Source organism: Notechis scutatus, chromosome 2, assembly GCF_049901735.1.
Source record: "Notechis scutatus isolate UNSWTSFEM ecotype Mainland chromosome 2, rNotScu1.2, whole genome shotgun sequence".
Taxonomy (NCBI): Eukaryota; Metazoa; Chordata; class Lepidosauria; order Squamata; family Elapidae; genus Notechis; species Notechis scutatus.
The window spans coordinates 126,699,477-126,718,085 of record NC_142010.1 but is presented as its reverse complement, the minus strand read 5'-3'; the positions used below and the strand labels follow the sequence as shown (position 1 = coordinate 126,718,085).

Here is an 18,609-nt window from a genome sequence, read left to right as displayed (position 1 = left end):
AGAAACTTTTGCACAATTTGTTTTGTGAAATGCAGCCACCCTCATTCCCATTTCCACCTCCAGAATTGCCCAAGAGTGCTTTTGTGTCTTGTTTCTACTCCTCTTTCTGTCCCCTGGAAGCCACCACTACCCAGTTAGAGCTCTGGTATCTTGCTCACATGCAGTGTCAAGGAGGCAGCTGGAAATCCATTCCCTTATGAAGTGGCCTGTTGTTACCGACCCGTTTCTAGAACCAGGTTCTCGACTGTCCTTCAGCTAGCAAATGGGATGTCACAATTCGACTACTCTTCCCCACTTAAGTGGCTCATCTTGCATAGACAAATATCACACTGAGAAGTAGTCCATCAAACTTTTGATATATTTGTTCATGGTGTATAAAGTAGATATTGTGTTTTTTTTTAAAGAAAAGATGGACAGACAAAAATTTTAAAAAATACAGAGATGCTCCATTGGCTTAAATGATACCAGCCTGCATCTGGTTGGTTCTCTCTTAAGTTTGCATGACATGGATTAAACTTAAGTGCCTCTTCCCTGGGAAATGCTTATGCATAACAGCAATGTGCTACTAAGGATGTCTTAGAAGCAGATGTGAGCCATTTGAAACATGATAGAATGCTGTCGCTTTGTGCTGCTGGTTCCTTTTTTTCCATTATTATTTTTTTTGGAAAAAATAAAAGTTTGCAGTTGCTGATTGGTGCTCATGCCACTGCAGACAAGGTAGAGATTATCTTACTCTCTCTCATGTCTTTCTTGCCAGGACTCACTCCCCCAGTTAGTTCTGAGGCATAGAAGATAAAATGGAGACAGAGTTTTAACGCAGCCCCATTTGGGGGAGAGGCTATTTAATAACATGGCCAGTAACTGGTGAACAGGGTTAACCCTCTTACCATTTGTCAGAAGATGTGACCAATTGTAAAACGTTAATTTAAAAATGAACAATCCCAAAACTACATTGCTGTTTTTCTCCTCAACCCAACGAAGTAGGTCAGAAAGCCGAAGGAACAGCTGTCTTGGCTACCATTTTTCTTCCCTAGGACCAGCATGGCACAGGCTGAATGCAATTGTGGTGCTTTAACAATGACTACACTTCGGTGCTGTCTGTATCTCCCCACCCAGGCAGGCACTGAGATGGCACCTCAAAGTGGCTGAGAAGTTTACTCAGCTGGCATCAGAAGAGCATCAGCTTAAGGGAAATATAGGGGGCATGATTTCCTTTCTGAATCAGGGCTCAACGTGTTCAGTTTTTAGTTTGTCAGGCTTGTTGACTTCCATTTAGATGACGTTACCACTGAGCAAGGGGCTGCTTTCCCCACTGGCCCTCCGGCCAAACGCCTGGCCAAGGAAGAGGCGTACAGCTGTGCGGTCAGGAAACCAGTTCCTTGGAGAAGTGCCAGCAGACATCATGGCCCGTAGAGGGATGTGTCTCAAATGCCTGTAACCAAGGAAGACATTAGTAACAATCTTGAGTGACATTTGAGAGCACCCAAAGCATCTCCGAGTTCGTTACTCTGCTTGCTCTTTTGAACAAGAATTCTTAACATTCTTTGTCTGGCAAAAGAGAAGAGCTCAACCTGTAAAGATTTAATCTTCTGCTGTTCAATGGCCCTATGAGGGATAAAATCCTCCACCAGTTGGACTCTGCACAATGCCTGCCATAAACAATACAACAAGAGTGAATGGCCATTCAGAGTGGTTAGGTTTTAGTTGGAATAGTACCTAGAAGGCCTAGGGAACAAGTTGCAAGATACTATAAGAAGCCCTGAAAAAAACAAGATAGCCAATGAGAGCGATTAATGAAATTCTGGGGAGGAATATTTGTCGTGTAGAAGCTTCACAAATCAAAAGAACTCCTTTGCTATGTGTTTAGGCAAATTGCTCGTGTTACTGATTTCACCTTAGTAAAGCTGCTCCATCTCTTCTGTTGCCTCTCTAAATGTCAAAGTACATAATGAAGAGTTTAATAGAGAGAAGGAAGTCTGTACTTATAGCAGAACTCATCTGCGGCATGCCTAGCTCAAGGATTGTCACTACAGGGCAAACCTTTGCTTGCAATCTTGGAGAGTCATTATCGGTCAACGTCCAGCCAGATACTCTTTTCTCTGTTCTGATGCAGTAACTTAACATGCTCCAAAGATTAATCACCTTTCTATTTCAGATCCATCCCAGATGCCATAAGGACTTGATTTTTGTGGGTGAGCAGCAAAAGCACAGATCCCCTTGCATCATCTCCTAGCCAAAGCAGAATATGAACATTAGGCCAGGATTTAACCCGCAGCTCTTGTGCTTGGATGGGAAATGTCAGATTGTCCTATCCTCAGTCAGATGTTAGTGGCTACTGTAGCTCCTAAGTTAGTATATAATATGTACATAGTACATTCACTCCTGGCTAATGATGAACAACCTAAATATGAATGGGAGTAGACTCACCTATAGGTATAGATAGCAGCTCCCATGGCAGCAATAACCAGCAGTGCTCCAACTACAAATGTTATTTGGGCTGAAGCTTGATTTCTTTCTGCTATAAGAACAGAGGAATTGGTATTTAGTGGTGTTTATAATAAGGATTGTATGCTGTTCCTTTAGAAATATGGGACAAACCATTCCCTTAGAATAGGCCTATGTTTCTAATGGAAAAATAAACAAGCATGATTGTGAGCAACTCTACCTCAACTTTACCATGCTTCACAAAGAGCAAAAAACTAGGGAGAAATTGGTTAGGTTGACACATGTTGTATTAAACCATAACACAAGTTTTTTGTTTTTAGCTTAGATGTATGTCAGCATAGCCATTGTCGTTGTTAACTATGGCTTAGAATGATGCATAAACCCAACCATTATGTTTGGCCTCTGGTTGTCAGCCTATTAGAAGGAGGGATTACAATAAAACTGCTGATAACATGAAGAGAAACAGAAGGAACATTTCCTACAGAAGACTTAGGGTCACCATAGAATAGTGGGCCTTACTCTGAACGCTGACTTGGGTGCTGGCAACAGCCAAGGTGTTGGCATCAGCCAGTGAGATGTTGACGCAGTAGAGGCCAGATTGGTTGAAGGCCTGGCGCAAAACAAACTGGCAATCTGGGCTTGGCTGAACAGGATTGCACACACTCTCCTGGACTATCACACAATCAGGATCTGAAATGGTTGTGCAGACTTCTTCAGGGAGGCTACAAGCAAAAAAAGTCTACTTATTAGTCCATCCATCAAAAAGGGCCAGTTCCCTTCCCAGAATCATACATATGATGAACACTCCCCTTGGCAAGATTTCCACATGACTGCTATGCTGTTCATATTGCTATTCAAAAATCTTTTCCACCACCCACCATTCTGAGGGGCTTGTTTCACAGCTCCTGTTGCTGGATGTCCCAATATCCTTTCTTTCTGCTCTGTGGCCCCAGATGCTTCAACCACCACTTTAAGAAGGTAGGAATCTATCAGAGTCATTATTTTCAGCTATGAAACCTACCTTCCCTGGCAGGTCACAATGAGATCTACCGCATTCTCAGCAATAGCGGGCGTCAGTGGCATTACCTGCACAATTTCCACACTCTCTATGCCCTCTGCAATAAAAGAGAACACAGAAATGTTTAGGCAATATAGATGTCCTATATTTCTCCCTCCCACCATCCTGTGAATCATTCCTGTACGTGGAGGCCTTTTAAACCTGGCCTCTACAAACCAAATTTAATTGGAAGAAAATGTTTGATTTTTTTCAAATAAAAAGGACATGGTTCCAACAGAAGAGACTATTGGTAGCTCAGGATTGAACTGTGGAGTCCTTGGTACTCTCTGAACTTGATTATTTGCTTGCAAGTAGTTTATTACCCAGTAAAGTAACATCAGCAGTGCAGAAGCAAACAACCATGCTTGGAGGGCACTAAAGACGGCACAAAATGGACCTGCTTTTAGATTTAGAAAACAGAGTGTGGAATGGACATTTTAACTTTCACAGAACACCTTGTGTAACTTTTAGCCCCAGACATGTCATATTATTCTTGCCTTCTATTGTAAATGTGCTCTGACCACAATTCTCTGCTAGTTTTGAACCTAATATGTGGCAAAGATTGGATTGGGGTAGATTGTCTTAAGGTGATCACATTATTCTGTCACCTAAAGATAGATGATTCTGCATGTGGTTTAGGTCCACCCTCCTTGCCTAATGATGCCCAACAGCCTCTGGCCTAATTGGTGTGGGTGCTCAATGGTTCCTATTACCCATCATTCCCTAGACTTACGGATGATGTCCAGATCAGTGGCAAAGGTTCCATAACGATAGAGGAGGCATCCACTGGGTGCCTGGCGTTTCACCAGGAGCTGCACCACATCTCCTGCGACTGTTCCTGTGGCAGGCATAACCGAACTCACCGGATTGATGGCTGCTGTATCTTCAGAGTTATCTACTGGGGGAAAAAAAATACTGGAAAGATATTACAATATTCATGGATAAAGGCTTATTAGTATTCTCCCATTACTTCAGATTGTCTCAATCTCAAAAATAGTATTTGCTGGAAGGGATAGCCATAAATTTAATGGACTGCCTCAGAAATAAACTAGTGCTTTACAGACATTTTGAGCCACAGCTTCTGACAACCCTTGCCCCTGGCTCTTGCCAGTGGGCTGATGGCAATTGAAATTAAATCTCTAGAGGATACTAGGTTACCTACTCCTGTTTAGAATAAGCAAGAGGAATACAATAACTGATTAGAATAGGTAAGCATTGCTAAGGCATAAGGAGGGGGACTGAGGAGAAACATGAAATATTTGTCTGGATGAGGTCTGTCCCTTTTGTCTATCTGTGTCTGTATTCATAATGTCACAGATACATATGCAAATGGTGGTGCTAATTTTACGACAAGTTTTGCCATTCTGATGAAACATCTGGATTCATCACAAACTTGATGCTTTCAGAAGTATTACAGCAGGGCTGTCAAACTCCCTACCTGCAGGCTGGATGCGTTACGCGCTGGCCACTCACACACCCGATTTAGCAAAAGGGGGGAAAATCACGATATGCTACCTGACACCGCTGTAATGACGTGAATTTGACGCCCCTGTACTACAATTTGAAGAAATTGAATATACAATCCTTACATCAGAAGGGATCAAGCTGGGGAGGGCAGTAGAAGGGTATTCAAGAAAAGGAACACTATCATGATGTCAGCCTTTCAAAATAGTCCAGTCTAGGAGAGCAAAGTCATGCAGGCTAATACTGCTTTTATTATAAGCTCATAGAAACAGAATCTTGGAAGTCTGAAACTGCTTCTCCCCTCCCTCCCTTTATCTTGAGATGTTTTTTTCAGATTACAATTCTGGCCTGGACTCAATTTTCTTTTATCTGACCATTGTCTTGGTAGTGACTTTTCTTCTTGAGTCTCAAGTTCATTCCTTCTTCCCATTACATATGCTTTCTGCGTATGGGTTGAAAACCTCATGTCCCTCAAATGTTTCTGAACCACAAATCCTAGAGGTGCTGTCTAGCATGGCCAGCAGCAAGAAATACTCTGAGCAGTATATGGAGGGCCTCATCTCTGCTCTAGAACTGCCCTAAAATTACCTTTTTAATCAATCAGAAACAATAATTAATCAGAGGAAACTTTGCAGAAGCTTCAGATGGTGACCTGTTCCCCCAATTGATTTAGATCATTCACCTATCATATTATCCGCTACAAATAGTTTTCCATTCTTGGCTTCTAAAACTTTCTATGGTGAGCCTCAACTGGGATTCTTTCTCTGTTCTAAACCCTTCACATGCAGATAACAGTAGAAAGCACAGCCAAAAGCAGTAGGCTATTCTCAGAGGCAAAGGAATCTCTTGCCAGGCCTACCTCTTGCCAGAGACACTAGCTGTGATTTTTTAAAAAAGTGTTGTCGAATACCTGAAAGGACAATTGTAGATGCAACGGGGGACAAAACAGTGGGTTCTGGTGTGCCTGGGTCATTCTCAGGTGCTATTGTAGATGAAGAACCTGCAGCCACAGAGCCTGGTAGAGATTCAGATGTTGCGGTAGATGCCATGGTATTTGGGAGAGATGCAGACATGGCAACAGTCACACCCTCACTGTCTTCAGTGGCATCAGATGATGCAACAACTGTAGGTTCCACAGAAGCAGCCGCTAAATCTGTTTCTCCAGGCCCAGCACTGATATTTGCAACAGGAACTGTGGCTACAGATGTTGCCTCTTCAGTTACTGTTGGCGGTACAGTGGAAAGGACTGAAGTCGCAGAAGCCGGGACTGAAGATGCAAAAGATAGGTGGGTTAGAAGAAACAGATTATGCAGGAAAGATACTAAATGTAATTTCTATAGGATAGTTGCAACCTACTGAAAGACCATACTAGAAGACCCAGTTCTTCTGCTATAATTCATAACATGTTCCATTAAGGGCTGGTGTGAACCCTGCATTTTATTATTTTATATAAATCTTCCCGTTCAGTTTAGCATAGGCTGGTTGTTGATGAAATCAGCTTGGCAATAGGATTGTTTCATGAACTTGGAACTTTTCCCAAATGGATGTTCTCAAGATCTGTCAGGCTTTGATTTATGCAGGCTCATGGGAATTCAATACAGGTAGGTCAGCAAAGGCTGACAAAGAATATGAGTGCCACCGAGAATATGGAGTGTCAAGGATAGTTTTTGCCTGGGAAAATATATATATTCCAATAACATTCAGAAACACTTTTGTGGATTCAAGTTTTTAAAACCAGAATATAGATCAGGGTGTCCAATCTTGGCAATTTTAAGACTTGTGGACTTCAACTAAACATGGCTGGCTGGGAAATTCTGGAAGTTGAAGTCCACAGGTCTTAAAGTTGCCAAGGTTGGATACCTCGATATAAATGCTTAAGGACATTCTTGGTATGAAAATACTTGAATAGTGTTCTAGTGTGATCAAAGTGAAAAATTATTCAAATTTGGAAAATCTAGGAGCAGAATAAAAACTGAACTCTTTTTCACCTCAGGAATATTTGATGTTTCCAGGTTTTCTTATTTACTTTAAGAAGCTTCCCCAAATCTCAGCTTCCCTTGGAAAGGATTCTAAGGAATCCTACCTCCACCCCATTTATCTATTGATCCTTTTTATCCTATTCATTGTTAATGTTTTAACCATGAATGCCCAGCTTTTAAAAACATGTTTAACCTTCTAGAGAATGGGCAGCAAAACAAACAAACAACAAACAAGCATCCCCCCAACTTCTACATTTTTGTTTGGACTCATCACTCAGTGTGAAATGAGAGTGAGATTATTACATCATATAAAAAGGTCCTTAATGGTTTTGAAGATTAGAAAAGATAGACAATTGTCTTTTAGCTGATCAACTGGGGACCTCTTCACATTCCATTTTTTTCTAGAAGAGGTTGAAAAACACTCTTCAATTTTCTACTGCTGTAGTACAATGTTGTTGTTCCACTTCCTGTTAAAAGCTCTTAACACTTCTACCCTGGACCTGAACATTCATTCTAGACACAAAACGAATTATGTCAACTCCTTAGCTATATCCCAGTTTATTTGAAAAGTACATTTAGTCCTGGTAGAGAACCTGAGTTTGAAATATCTGACAATAGATGGGATACTGGCTAAAATCAGCTAAGCAGATGAGTACTTACCAGAAGTCACAGCCTCTTCAGTGCTTGCCCCAGTGATGCTATTTATAGTGGAAAACACACTGGAAGCTTGAACCGTAGTTCCACTCGGAGTGGTGGTGGTCATGAGGGTTGTGGGCATGATGAATGGGTCTTCTGAAGTACTGCCTCCACATGAGGCCACAGGTATGGCAGCCTGAACCACCACGCGAGGGCTGAAGGTACCAGCGGAAAGGTAGGTGTGAGTGACCATGGTTGATCGAGAAATCAGGGTCCCGCTCTGGTCACCAAAATCCCAGGAGTAGGAGATGTCAGCATCATGGAGGTATTGACTAGGATCATGGAGCTGCACAGCAAAGGAGATGGCTCGGTTTCGCACAAAGCGACTATCTGTCCCATCGGTATCAAGAAGTTGTGCAATGTTCACTTGGAACGGGATCTGGTCTGGGAAAGGAAGCAGAAAATCAACAGTGGGCATGGAAACTTAATTTGGAGAGAATGAGCAGCTTGTGGAGTTCTTGGTGCTCTCCGTGCTTGGTTGGTTTTTTCCCCAGATGTTTCCTTATCAAACAAGGTCACATCATCAATGGGGCAGCTTTTCTAAAACAAATTTGCTCCGTTCCTCTCAGGAATCCAATTTGGTTATTCCACAATTAACTGTTTTGTTATCAGTCCAGCAGTTTCTCTGTGTTAATCAAAAGATAGCTGGAATTAGTGTACAAAGCAGCCTAGCCTTTCTAGCTTTTATTATGGAACCCTTGGATATCTTTTAGATGGCTAAGTGCAGAAAGCAGGAGACAATGTCACATAATCCCCAAATTGATCAAGCACTGTCCCCAGCTGAGTCCATTAATATTTACCAGTGATGCTGAACTGAGATGAGGCACCACCAATAGGAATGAATTTCTCACGTCCCCGGTAATGATAGATTGCCACATTCATGGTATAGGAGCCTAAAGCAATATCAGCTGTTTCAATGGTCAATGAGGAGGCGGGACCATCTACCACTTGCCAGTATTGCCCTGCAGGGAGAAAAAGAATATGGGAGAAACGCCAGTGTTGAAGATAATAGACACAACACTTCCTAAGTTGGGAAGGGAAACTGTCCTTCCTCCTGGTGTAATTTAGATCAGAAAGGGATGCTTTCCAGGTGTGGCACCAACTGCTTCTGCGATTCGCAACCTGCATGTCCATTGGCCATCTTTTTGTTTGAGAAGCCTGGAGAAGAAGTTAAAGCTTGGTAATAATAAGTCCCTTTTTCGGTTCAGGCAGCAGGAATATAAGTAAACTTCAATAAATAAAATAGGAATGTAAAATAATGTAGTAAGACATTTAAGAGTCCCCATAGATTAAGTAGCTTATCAAATATATTTTCTAGTAGGGATCTTGTGTTTTCAAGTGCTGTATCAATAAGCAGTACTTTACCAGAACATTTTTGTATTAGCCTCTAAAAGTCATTTGCTGATACCTCTCCCTCCCTCCCTCCCTCCTCTCCCCATCTATATCCATCTATCTATCTATCTATCTATCTATCTATCTATCTATCTATCTATCTATCATCTATCTATCTATCTATCTATCTATCTATCTATCTATCTATCTATCATCTATCTATCATCTCATCCTATCTATCTATCTATCTATCTATCTATCTATCTATCTATCTATCTATTTATCTATCTATCTATCCATCTATCTATCTATCTATCTATCTATCTATCTATCTATCTATCTATCTATCTATCATCTATCTATCTATCATCTATCTATCTATCTATCTATCTATCTATCTATCTATCTATCTCTATCTATCTATCTATCTATCTATCTATCCATCTATCTATCCATCCATCCATCCATCCATCCATCCATCCATCCATCCATCCATCCATCCATCTATCTATCTATCTATCTATCTATCTATCTATCTATCTATCTATCTATCTATCTATCTATATCTATCATCTATCTATCTATCATCTATCCATCATCTATCTATTATCTACAAGCTGTTCAGAAAAGAAACAATACTAATCAAACTAATTTCATAATGAAACTCATATCTCAAAGCTAAATCATGTAAATACAGATGGTCCTCATTTAATGACTGCAATTGGTTTTGACCACTCAGTCATTAAGTGAAATGATCACTAAATGAGTGTGTGTGTGTGAGGGGGGAAGGGAGGGAGGGAGAGGGAGAGGGGGAAAGACAAAGAGAGGAAGAGAGAGAAAGGTGCTACAAAAGTCACTAGTTGCTGCTTTTCATTCCGATAAAATTCTCTTCTATGGAAACCTGTTTTTTTTTTTTCTTTTTTTGCTCTCTGACAGAACAGAGAGATTGCTTAAACAACTTATTTCTTCCTGAGCTGCTTTTCTCCACATAACAACACTTCTCTGAAAATCTCTGAAAATAACTGCAGATTGACAAATTCATCTGTGACCTTAGTTGATTCCAACCCTCCAGTGGTTGTTGCCTGAAACTGACCAACCTTAATCGATTTCACAATGAAATTTTTTATTATTGTTTTATTTGTGAATGGTCACTATTTGAGGCAGTCATTAAACACCTGTAACTAAGAAGTAATTTTCAAAGGGAGGTTAACTTTATATGCTTTTTTAAAATGTAAAACAGTACTTTTTAAGTATTCAAGAAAGTTTTAAGGAAAATCATTTTTACAGCAGCTCCATCTGCTTCTGTGCTGTCCAACACAACAAGCATACTCTCACAGTTAAATCTTCCCAGTCAAAGTGAAGACCTTCCTAATTGTGCCACAATCCTGTGGATTTTCTTTTTATGTCAATTAGGAAGGGCCCTTTTCTGCTGTGGAACGCTTTCTCCTTATCATGTGCCCTTTTATTTCACTTTCATATGTGTCCTGAAACATGTTCAGTCTCTGTGGCATATGCCATTTCATGATGGTACCGTTTGAGGACTTCATACCTTTTATGTGATTAAATATAAATCACTATTTTATTTTGCTTTCTGATTTGCCTACTTTTATTTCCACTTGTGTATACAGTTGATGTTTCCCACCTGAATATCATTAGCATTACAGGCAGCATAAAAATATTTTAAAGAAATATAAAGAAATATTTATAATGAGTCACACACAAACCACCGCTTGAGTACAGTGTATGGATTCAGAAACTGTAGAACAGCGGTGTCAAATTGGCAGTCCACAGGCCAGATGCATCAAGCACAGGCCACACCCACCCCAGCTCCACGAAGGGGAAGAACGTCGCAAAAAGTCACATGAAGGCAATGTGACACCATGAGTTGGACAAACGTGCTGTAGAAGTTGCTAAGCTGGAGTACAGGTAGTCCTCAACTTAGAACCATTGGTTTAGTGACTGTCCAAAGTTACAAAAGCACTGAAAAATGTGACCTAAGAGAGTTTTTCACATGACTGTTGCAACACCCCCATGGTCACATGATAAAAATTCAGACACTTGGCAACTGACTCATATATATCATAGCTGCAGCATCCCCGGGATCATGTGATCACTTTTTGCAATTTTTTTGGAGAAGCAAAGTCAATAGGGAAGCCAGATTTACTTAACAACTGTGTTACTAACTTAACAACCGCAGTGAGTCACTTCACAAATGTGGCAAGAAAGGTCGTAAAACAGGGCAAAAAATCACTTAACAACTGTCTTGCTTAGCAACAAAATTTTGGGGCTCAATTGTGGTCATAAGTCAAGGATTACCTGTAATGAAGAAGGAAAGGACTGAAATGCATGGCATTTCCCCACCTAAGGGTCCAAACAGCAACTTACCCCATGTCTGCCAGACAAAGACAAACTTGCCAGGCCGGCGATCGCTTGGGGAGAAGGGTTGTCCATCGGGAAATACATAATCGGAAGCATCCTCCCCCTGGTCTGGGAAAACAGGATCCCCTTTTCTCATACGGGTGCCTGCAAAAGAGAAGGGGAGGGAGCAATGAAAAAAAGACACGGTTAATAAGTCTCCAAAAGGCCTCAGTTGAAATCATTCAAATCCTACAGGAATACCCCATTTCAATAGGTGTGACTTACCATTTATGATGCAGTTCTGACTCCATACCACACGTCCATCTGGCAGCGCAGTTTGGTTACTGGGAAAGCGCAGAGTAATCCTGAATGTGACTTTGGCACTTGTTAAAGTCGGGGCATCGTTGCCGATATCAAATGTGACATTGCCACCTAGAAAGAAAAAAAGAGAGGTGTCCAAAGTTTCTGATCTATGCCACAGCTGGCACTGCACTTGCCTATTTCTGCTATTGAGGATAAAAGAGGGCACAGAGCTTGCAAAAAGTGTGTCAGTAACAACTTAAAAAGAACAGAAATACATTTCGATAGAGGAGAATATTTGTAGCTCCTGGACAAACTCCTTTGGGCTCCTTGGTGCTCTCTGAGCTTGGTTGTTTTTTTGCAGATGTTGGATTACCCAACTAGGCAACATCATCAGTGCTGGAAGGAAGTGGGGTTTGCTCTCAAGGACCCCACAGAAGCACATTTAGAAAGGGAGAGGATAACTGCAAAAAAGACACAGTACATCTCAACAAGGAGGCCCGTGATTGGGTGACTAAGTGACAGATTGCTATCCAGATGCAAAGATGCTGTCTAACGGTTTTTAATGGTTAAGTGGAACTTAGGCCAGACAGAAAATACTTCCTCACAAAGAATGAGCCTTTGACAGTCTTTTCGAAGAAGGACTGCAAGTAGAGTCCATGTCACTCTAACCACCTATACTGAGGCCGAGAAGCCTCAGCGGATTGTTTCCCCTTTTTGTTCAGTCCGATTGTCTTTACTTCAAACTTATCTCGTACCTCGCCAGCAATTTCCCTGCCTGGGATCTCCTTCTCTCCACCGGGGGTAAAGACTGGAGTTCCATGTCTTGTACGCAGAGTATCTCCGGCTTCCATTCTGTCCCCATCTGTTGTTCCGGCCACTGAACCCTAGAAGAAAACAATGTGCTTTAATCCTGGGGGCATTCACCAGGGGAGGTGGGGGGCACTGGTTCAAAAAGTGCAGAGGGCAGCTACAACCATGCAGTTGAAACACCCCTCCCCCACCATCTAGCATATAGAAAAAGAGACAGGCTTTAAATGCATAATTGCAATGGTCCTGGTAAGAGAAGAACAGGCAAAGCTGGGGAGGGAGCAGAGTTAAACGAGTCATCAGCCTCGAGTCGTTATGTTCCCACAAATAGTCTAAATCCAATCCCTCTTGAATTCCGTTGACTTTTATCTGGTGCCAATTTAGTAATTCTCGTGTATTCTCGTGTATTGGCTTAAGCAATAAACCTTCTGAACCAACTTAACGTATGATCCTGATTCTTTGTACCTGATAGGTTCTCCAGATTTTTTTTTTTTTGCCAGCCCTCATCTCCCAGAGATATTCCTGCTTTTTAGTCTTTTTACCACCACATAGTTTCTAATATGTCAGAGATAAAGTTAGAAGCCAAGGCATAATAACATTATCACTATAAAAGTCATTTTTATCTTTCATTGCTGGATGTATAGGAACCATACATTACCTTGATTCTGCCAAAGCCTGCTTCTGAATAAGTGAATGAACTTGTATGTTTCCATAAATGGATTATAGTTGAACAAAATATGTATTTTATGGCCTGATTAAAGCTAGGCGGACAGTGAAGGGCTGTTCCGGTGTTTTCTGCTTGTTGATTAATTCCTTTCTGGCCATCTTGAGTGCCCCCCACCCCAATCTCATGCTGAGTCTGCCCTGATGTGAAGGTCCTTGAATATGCTGGGTTCTCCCCAAAGTGTGCAAAGTCTTTTCTGAAATGTTATGCTCTGGATTTTAGGAATGGTGCAAGACACATCGGACCAATCTGCAGCTGTAATATTTGTCAAGTTATTTTATGGCTTTCCATATTATTCACTTAAAGAAGAAAAGTGACATAAAATAGCACCAGGAAAGAACACAATAGGACCAAGGGTCTCTTATCTTGAACATCATCATAGAAGGGTTAGTGGAGCTAGCCGGGATGGCAAAAAATAGACTGCTTTGCACCAACACAATCATTCAATTAAATTTCATGCAATCCGGAGGCCATTGATAGATTTCTTACAGGATAAAGAGAAAAGTCAGCTTTTGATTTTGGATTCTGACAATGAAAATGGACTTGACTAAAGAAATATTACAGCTTTTTTAATACAAGGTTATTTATATTTGATAACTTACTATTGTTTAGATGAAATTAAGAGATGAACTTGTAATGACTATTGGCTTTTAGTTTAGCATGAGTATTTTAAGGTATAATATATGGTCTTTTCTCTTTAAACTAAGATGATTGTATTGTTAATACCCCATACTCAAAGAAAATCAGAGATCACTCTTGTTATATTTGTTTGAAGTACATTTTTGTCACTTCATTGTTTTGTCATTTCCGTTCCCTTTTATGTTAGTTTGTATTTTAAAGTATAATGTTAAAACTTAATAAAGTTATTATTAAAAAATATAACAGTGGCAGCGAAGGTAGCACATGCAAACCTTGTTGGCTTTTGAATAGTTTGGCCAAGGAATATCCTCCAGTAGGCTATAACAGCAACAATATCTGTTTAAAGGTAAATGTAAAGGTTCCCCTCACACATATGTGCTAGTCATTTTCGGCTCCAGGGAGTGGTGCTCATCTCAGTTACAAAGCCGAAGAGCCAGTATTGTCCGAAGATGTCTCCATGGTCATGTGGCCGGCATGACTAAACGGCAAAGGCTCACAGAACACTGTTACCTTCCCACCAAAGTGGTCCCTATTTTTCTACTTGCATTTTTACATGCTTTTGAACTGCTAGGTTGGCAGAAGCTGAGACAAGTAATGGGCGCTCACTCCATTACATGGCACTAGAGATTCAAACCGCCGAACTGCCGACCTTTCTGATCAACAAGCTCAGCGTCTTAGCCACTGAGCCACTGCGTCCCATATAATATCTGTTTAATTGATATTAATTTTAATACATTTAAATCTTCTAAGCCTCCTTCTTCTGTAACTCTGAGAGTGAGATGGGTGATACCAAAAGTTGATAAATAAAAAAATAATAATAATGTTACACATTATAATTTGAAGGCAATTTTCGGAAGGCTTCTGGGGCAGCATCCTAAGGCTTGAGATATATAGAGCCACATCCATATCACCTAAATGTCCCAAAGGTGCTTTTTCAAGAGGCAACTGGACTTTCTTGTTTTTATTTGAAGACACTTTGCTTCTCATCCAAGAAACTTCTTCAGCTCTGACTGGATGGATCCATTCCCCACCATCCAGTCAGAGCTGAAGAAACTTCTTGGATGAGGAGCAAAACATTTTCAAAGAAAAACCAGAAAGTTGCCTCTTGAAAAAAGCTCTGTTGGGACAACTATGACCTGGATGACTGAGAATCTCCACAGACATATCACCTAAAGGAAGCTGTTCTTGCCCCTTTGGTTGTATGAATCAGCCTCTAATGGAAGGAGGAAGGGGGATGGAGGTGGGGTTAGGCAAGCTTTGGACCTGCAATGCCTGACCTTCCTTACTACACAGTGGCCACACAGGCCTGCCTCAGCTGAGAGTCACATGAAGGAGCTTGAATAGAGGCCGCCAAGACCCATGTGATATGAGCCCCCCAGCATTGACGTGGGCTGATCTGTCACATGCTGCCTGCACCTACAGCAGAATAAAAGAAAGTCTTGAGTGCTTAGCCACATCCTAGGCAGCCTAGGGTGTTCCAAACTACTTGTGGGAAGCAGAGAACATACATAGGAAACTGCAATGTGAAAAGAAAAAACAGCATTTGCTAAATGTGAGAAGATAGGTTGGTTTCCCAGGATTTTATCGTTAGTTACACAGACTGCTCCAAGACACTTCTCTTTTAAACAAAATAAAACAAAACTCCCACTTTCCTTTCAGTTCTCCTGAGTTCTCCTGGTAAAAAGGGAAGCAACGGAGAGAACTCACTGCAAAAACAATCCCAGATTAAATGAGAAGCTGCCTCACCCCTAGTCAGCCATTTCATTCAGCAGTGATCTTCCCTACCTGCTGAGAAGGGCTGTACTTCAATACTGGCTAGGAAATATTGGAAAGGTAGATTCTCCCCAGGATCCATGAAGAATTTTTGCCTATCTCTCTGAAGAGGTTTCAGCTTTTTGACCTTCTTCAGTCATGAGAGATAGGCAAGGTCATACTTGAGCAGTACTTGAATGCAAGATGACCAGGAAATCTTAGGACTATAAACTAGATTTGAAAGACATAAAAATATCCTCGAAGAAAATTTAAAAAATAAAAATCTTTACTTGGGGATAACATGGAATGAACTGAATTTGGGATTTGCTGCGCGTAAAATATATGTTATCATACAAAACGATGGCCGTTTTCCTCCCCCTCAGACTCATGTCTACTAAACACTAGCTTGTGCCAATTCTTAGTGAAGTTGCTATGAAAGACCCATGTCTGGAAACTTCCCTGAGGAAAGAAAGGGAGCACTCACAAAGAACAAAGGATACACAACCACAACCAGTAGCTGAACATTAAAAAGTTGTTAAGGTTTGAAATGGAGGTTTCTCCCACACACTCACTTTAACACAATCGGGGTGACTAAGAATTGGATCTGACTGAGCAAGGTGAGACTCTCCACCACCAGTCTTCAGCAAATTAGGCACCCACATTCCATATCCCAAACCGTAAGCACCAACAAAAGAGGATTAGTGAGTCTTGTCTGCCTAGACAAAAATCCAGATCACCACGAGGTTTGGCTTTGCAAGAGTTGTGTGTGTGTGTGTGTGTGTGTGTGTGTGTGTATATCCATGAGTGAGTACGTAATATAATTATCAAATTAAACCAAAGCTCCAAAGGCAGCTTTGGAGTGGCAAATAAGCATCATTATTTTTTTTCACACCGTAATGAGCTGAGTAGAGGTGAACTACTTCCCAAAAACATTTTTATAAGAATTCTGAATATTCTAGAACTGATCCAAAATTTATAACTAGAGAAAATTAGTCCCTTTTGATGCCAATAGTTTTTTCCCCTCCAAGGTTGTCCTCTAAATTGAAACTATTTTCTGGGTTAGCTCTATGTCCCAAGGAATCAGTTTGGATTCTCCATTCATTGCCCCTCACTGCATGTCATATTTGCTCACTGTTCCTTCTGCAAAATCTACCACTGCCATCCATACATTAGCACCTGTGAAAGGAATCAAATCTAGTTTGATCTGTAGATGCATCTGCACTGTGTGTGCCTGTAACATATATTATGTAAAACAAATCTAATTTCATCTTTAATTTAATTTCATCTGCAATCATATTTTCCTGAGAATATTTTTTGTTAAAAAGGAAAGTTTGAAAAACAATGGACATCTGGATTTTGCATGCAAAAAAAAGTTAAGGCATTTATGCATAAGATAGGTTACACACACACACACACACACACACACACCCCTCAACATTAATATTTATAGCAGTTGAAGCAGTTGTATTGTAAGGATTTGTGCTTTTTTGATCCCCGTGTTAAGATACATTAACTTACCTTGTGATGTTGATGACAACACAGTAAAGGAACAGCTGTTAAGTCTCTTGAGTTGTGAACATTTTTTGAACAAGCCCAACACAGAGAATATTAATAAGGTCATACTTTGTGCATTGGTGAAATTAATAGATGCTGCTCAAGGGGTTACCCGACAGCAGAGTTGAGGCATAGCTCAGTCTGATCTTTGGAAATACGCTGGCACACAAGATTATAATCTATGGTGGGGCAAACTTCTGTAGGTGAAATAAACCTGATCTCTAAGAGAAAATGGGGTTCCACTTACTGCGCTGAGCTGAAGTAGTAGCCAGGAGAGCCCAAACAGCAGCCCATAGAAACCAGATCCGTGACATCTTCAAATTGTGAGTTCTTTGTAGTCTCTTGAACAGTTGATGGCAAAAGAAGGCAAGGAAGACCCACCCGCTATTAAAAAGAGAGCTCATTTACATATACCCACCTCTCTTTGGAGCATGAAGACACTGCTTTCTTTCCAGCACAGGGCTTTCCCCCTCCTCTTTCTAATAATTGAGATGGGGGAAGCGGGGGAACATTGGCTGTATGATCCAGTCACAAGTTTGCATTGTGGCCAACACAAGGAGGCCCCCCCCTTTTTAATCCCATAGCTGGAATGCCAGGGTAAAGGGGGTTGGGTGATGCTTGAACACTGAGGTGCTTCATCGCAGAGGAGGAAGTTGGGAGAGATAATAAGAGAGAGCCAAATGACTAGTTATGCAATTTCATCAGGGTGAGATTATAGGGCACAACCCCACTCACGTCTTGGTTACTTCTGTGGATCTTTTCCAGCTTCGGATGCAATATGATGGAGCTTAAGCAAACTATATCAATAGTTCTCAGCTAAAGAATGCAGAGAAGTAACTGACAGAAAAGCCGAGGCTTCCAGTTAAGTCCTTCAAGTTGAACTTGATTCTCTAGCAACATTACAGATGTGTCTGCCCAGGAATTTTTGATAACAATCAAGAAGTGATTTGTTATTGTCTCATTCCAGGATACTTAAAAAAAAAAAAAAACTTTTCCTAATCTAGCCTAATGCCCTTCGATTTCCCAAGACATTCCTGTCCAACTATAATTCAGTCTTGACCCTAGTTGATGTTTTAGGATTAGCAAACATCAGCTAGATGTTGCCACGATGCTGGATTTTCATCACCCTAAGAAATCAAGGATTTGTGGCTATTTCAAGGCTCATAAGGATTTGATGGTGAGCCAGGGCTGACCGAAGACATCTAGGTAAATAAGCAGAGATGGATGTTGTGCAGAATGAAGGACCAGTGGGTAGATTAATTGTTCGATATTTTTTTTCCAAATGAGAGTTTGGGAGATCTCCCATAACTCCTCACAAGGACAACGAAGAACAGTGGTCTCTCATGGGTTTGAGTGCCAAGATCCAAGGATGTGACAATTTTGTTCTTGCAGTGGAGCCTTTCATAAGGACATCATTTTTGGAAGTTTGATTTAACCACATTATAAATATTAGACATCTTCAAAATAGTGAGCTTAATTTGATACCTGGTGAGTTTTAT

At 40.9% G+C, this 18,609-nt stretch overlaps 1 protein-coding gene across 3 annotated transcripts; it reads right to left on the bottom strand.

The window, feature by feature from the left end:
- Window positions 1-340: 340 nt before the first annotated feature.
- On the bottom strand, window positions 341-18,157 carry PMEL (premelanosome protein). Of its 3 annotated transcripts, none has more exons than XM_087956123.1 (12): window positions 17,358-18,157; window positions 12,390-12,518; window positions 11,617-11,763; window positions 11,359-11,496; window positions 8,442-8,603; window positions 7,606-8,025; window positions 5,877-6,233; window positions 4,236-4,397; window positions 3,467-3,560; window positions 2,965-3,167; window positions 2,428-2,518; window positions 341-1,432 (listed from the first exon to the last, which is right to left on the bottom strand). In XM_087956123.1, exons 1-12 carry the CDS (start codon window positions 17,512-17,514, stop codon window positions 1,273-1,275), a joined length of 2,220 nt encoding a protein of 739 aa, XP_087812249.1. In that variant the 5' UTR covers window positions 17,515-18,157; the 3' UTR covers window positions 341-1,272. The 3 variants fall into 3 exon arrangements, with proteins under 3 accessions (XP_087812249.1, XP_087812248.1, XP_087812250.1); XM_087956122.1 differs by having other exon boundaries at window positions 1,253-1,432; window positions 4,236-4,400; window positions 17,358-17,457; XM_087956124.1 differs by lacking the exon at window positions 341-1,432 and adding an exon at window positions 2,157-2,229 and having other exon boundaries at window positions 4,236-4,400; window positions 17,358-17,457.
- Between the last annotated feature and the right edge of the window lie 452 nt (window positions 18,158-18,609).

Bases quoted from the DNA above. Each gene is read 5' to 3' on its own strand.
- PMEL (XM_087956123.1), bottom strand. From the start codon at position 17,514: ATGAGCTCTCTTTTTAATAGCGGGTGGGTCTTCCTTGCCTTCTTTTGC. The intron at 11,764-12,389 runs GTACGAGATAAG...TTTTCTTTCTAG, and splicing joins GCAGGGAAATTGCTGGCGAG to GTGGCAATGTCACATTTGAT. The intron at 1,433-2,427 runs GTGAGTCTACTC...CCTTGGTTACAG, and splicing joins GCTGCTATCTATACCTATAG to GCATTTGAGACACATCCCTC.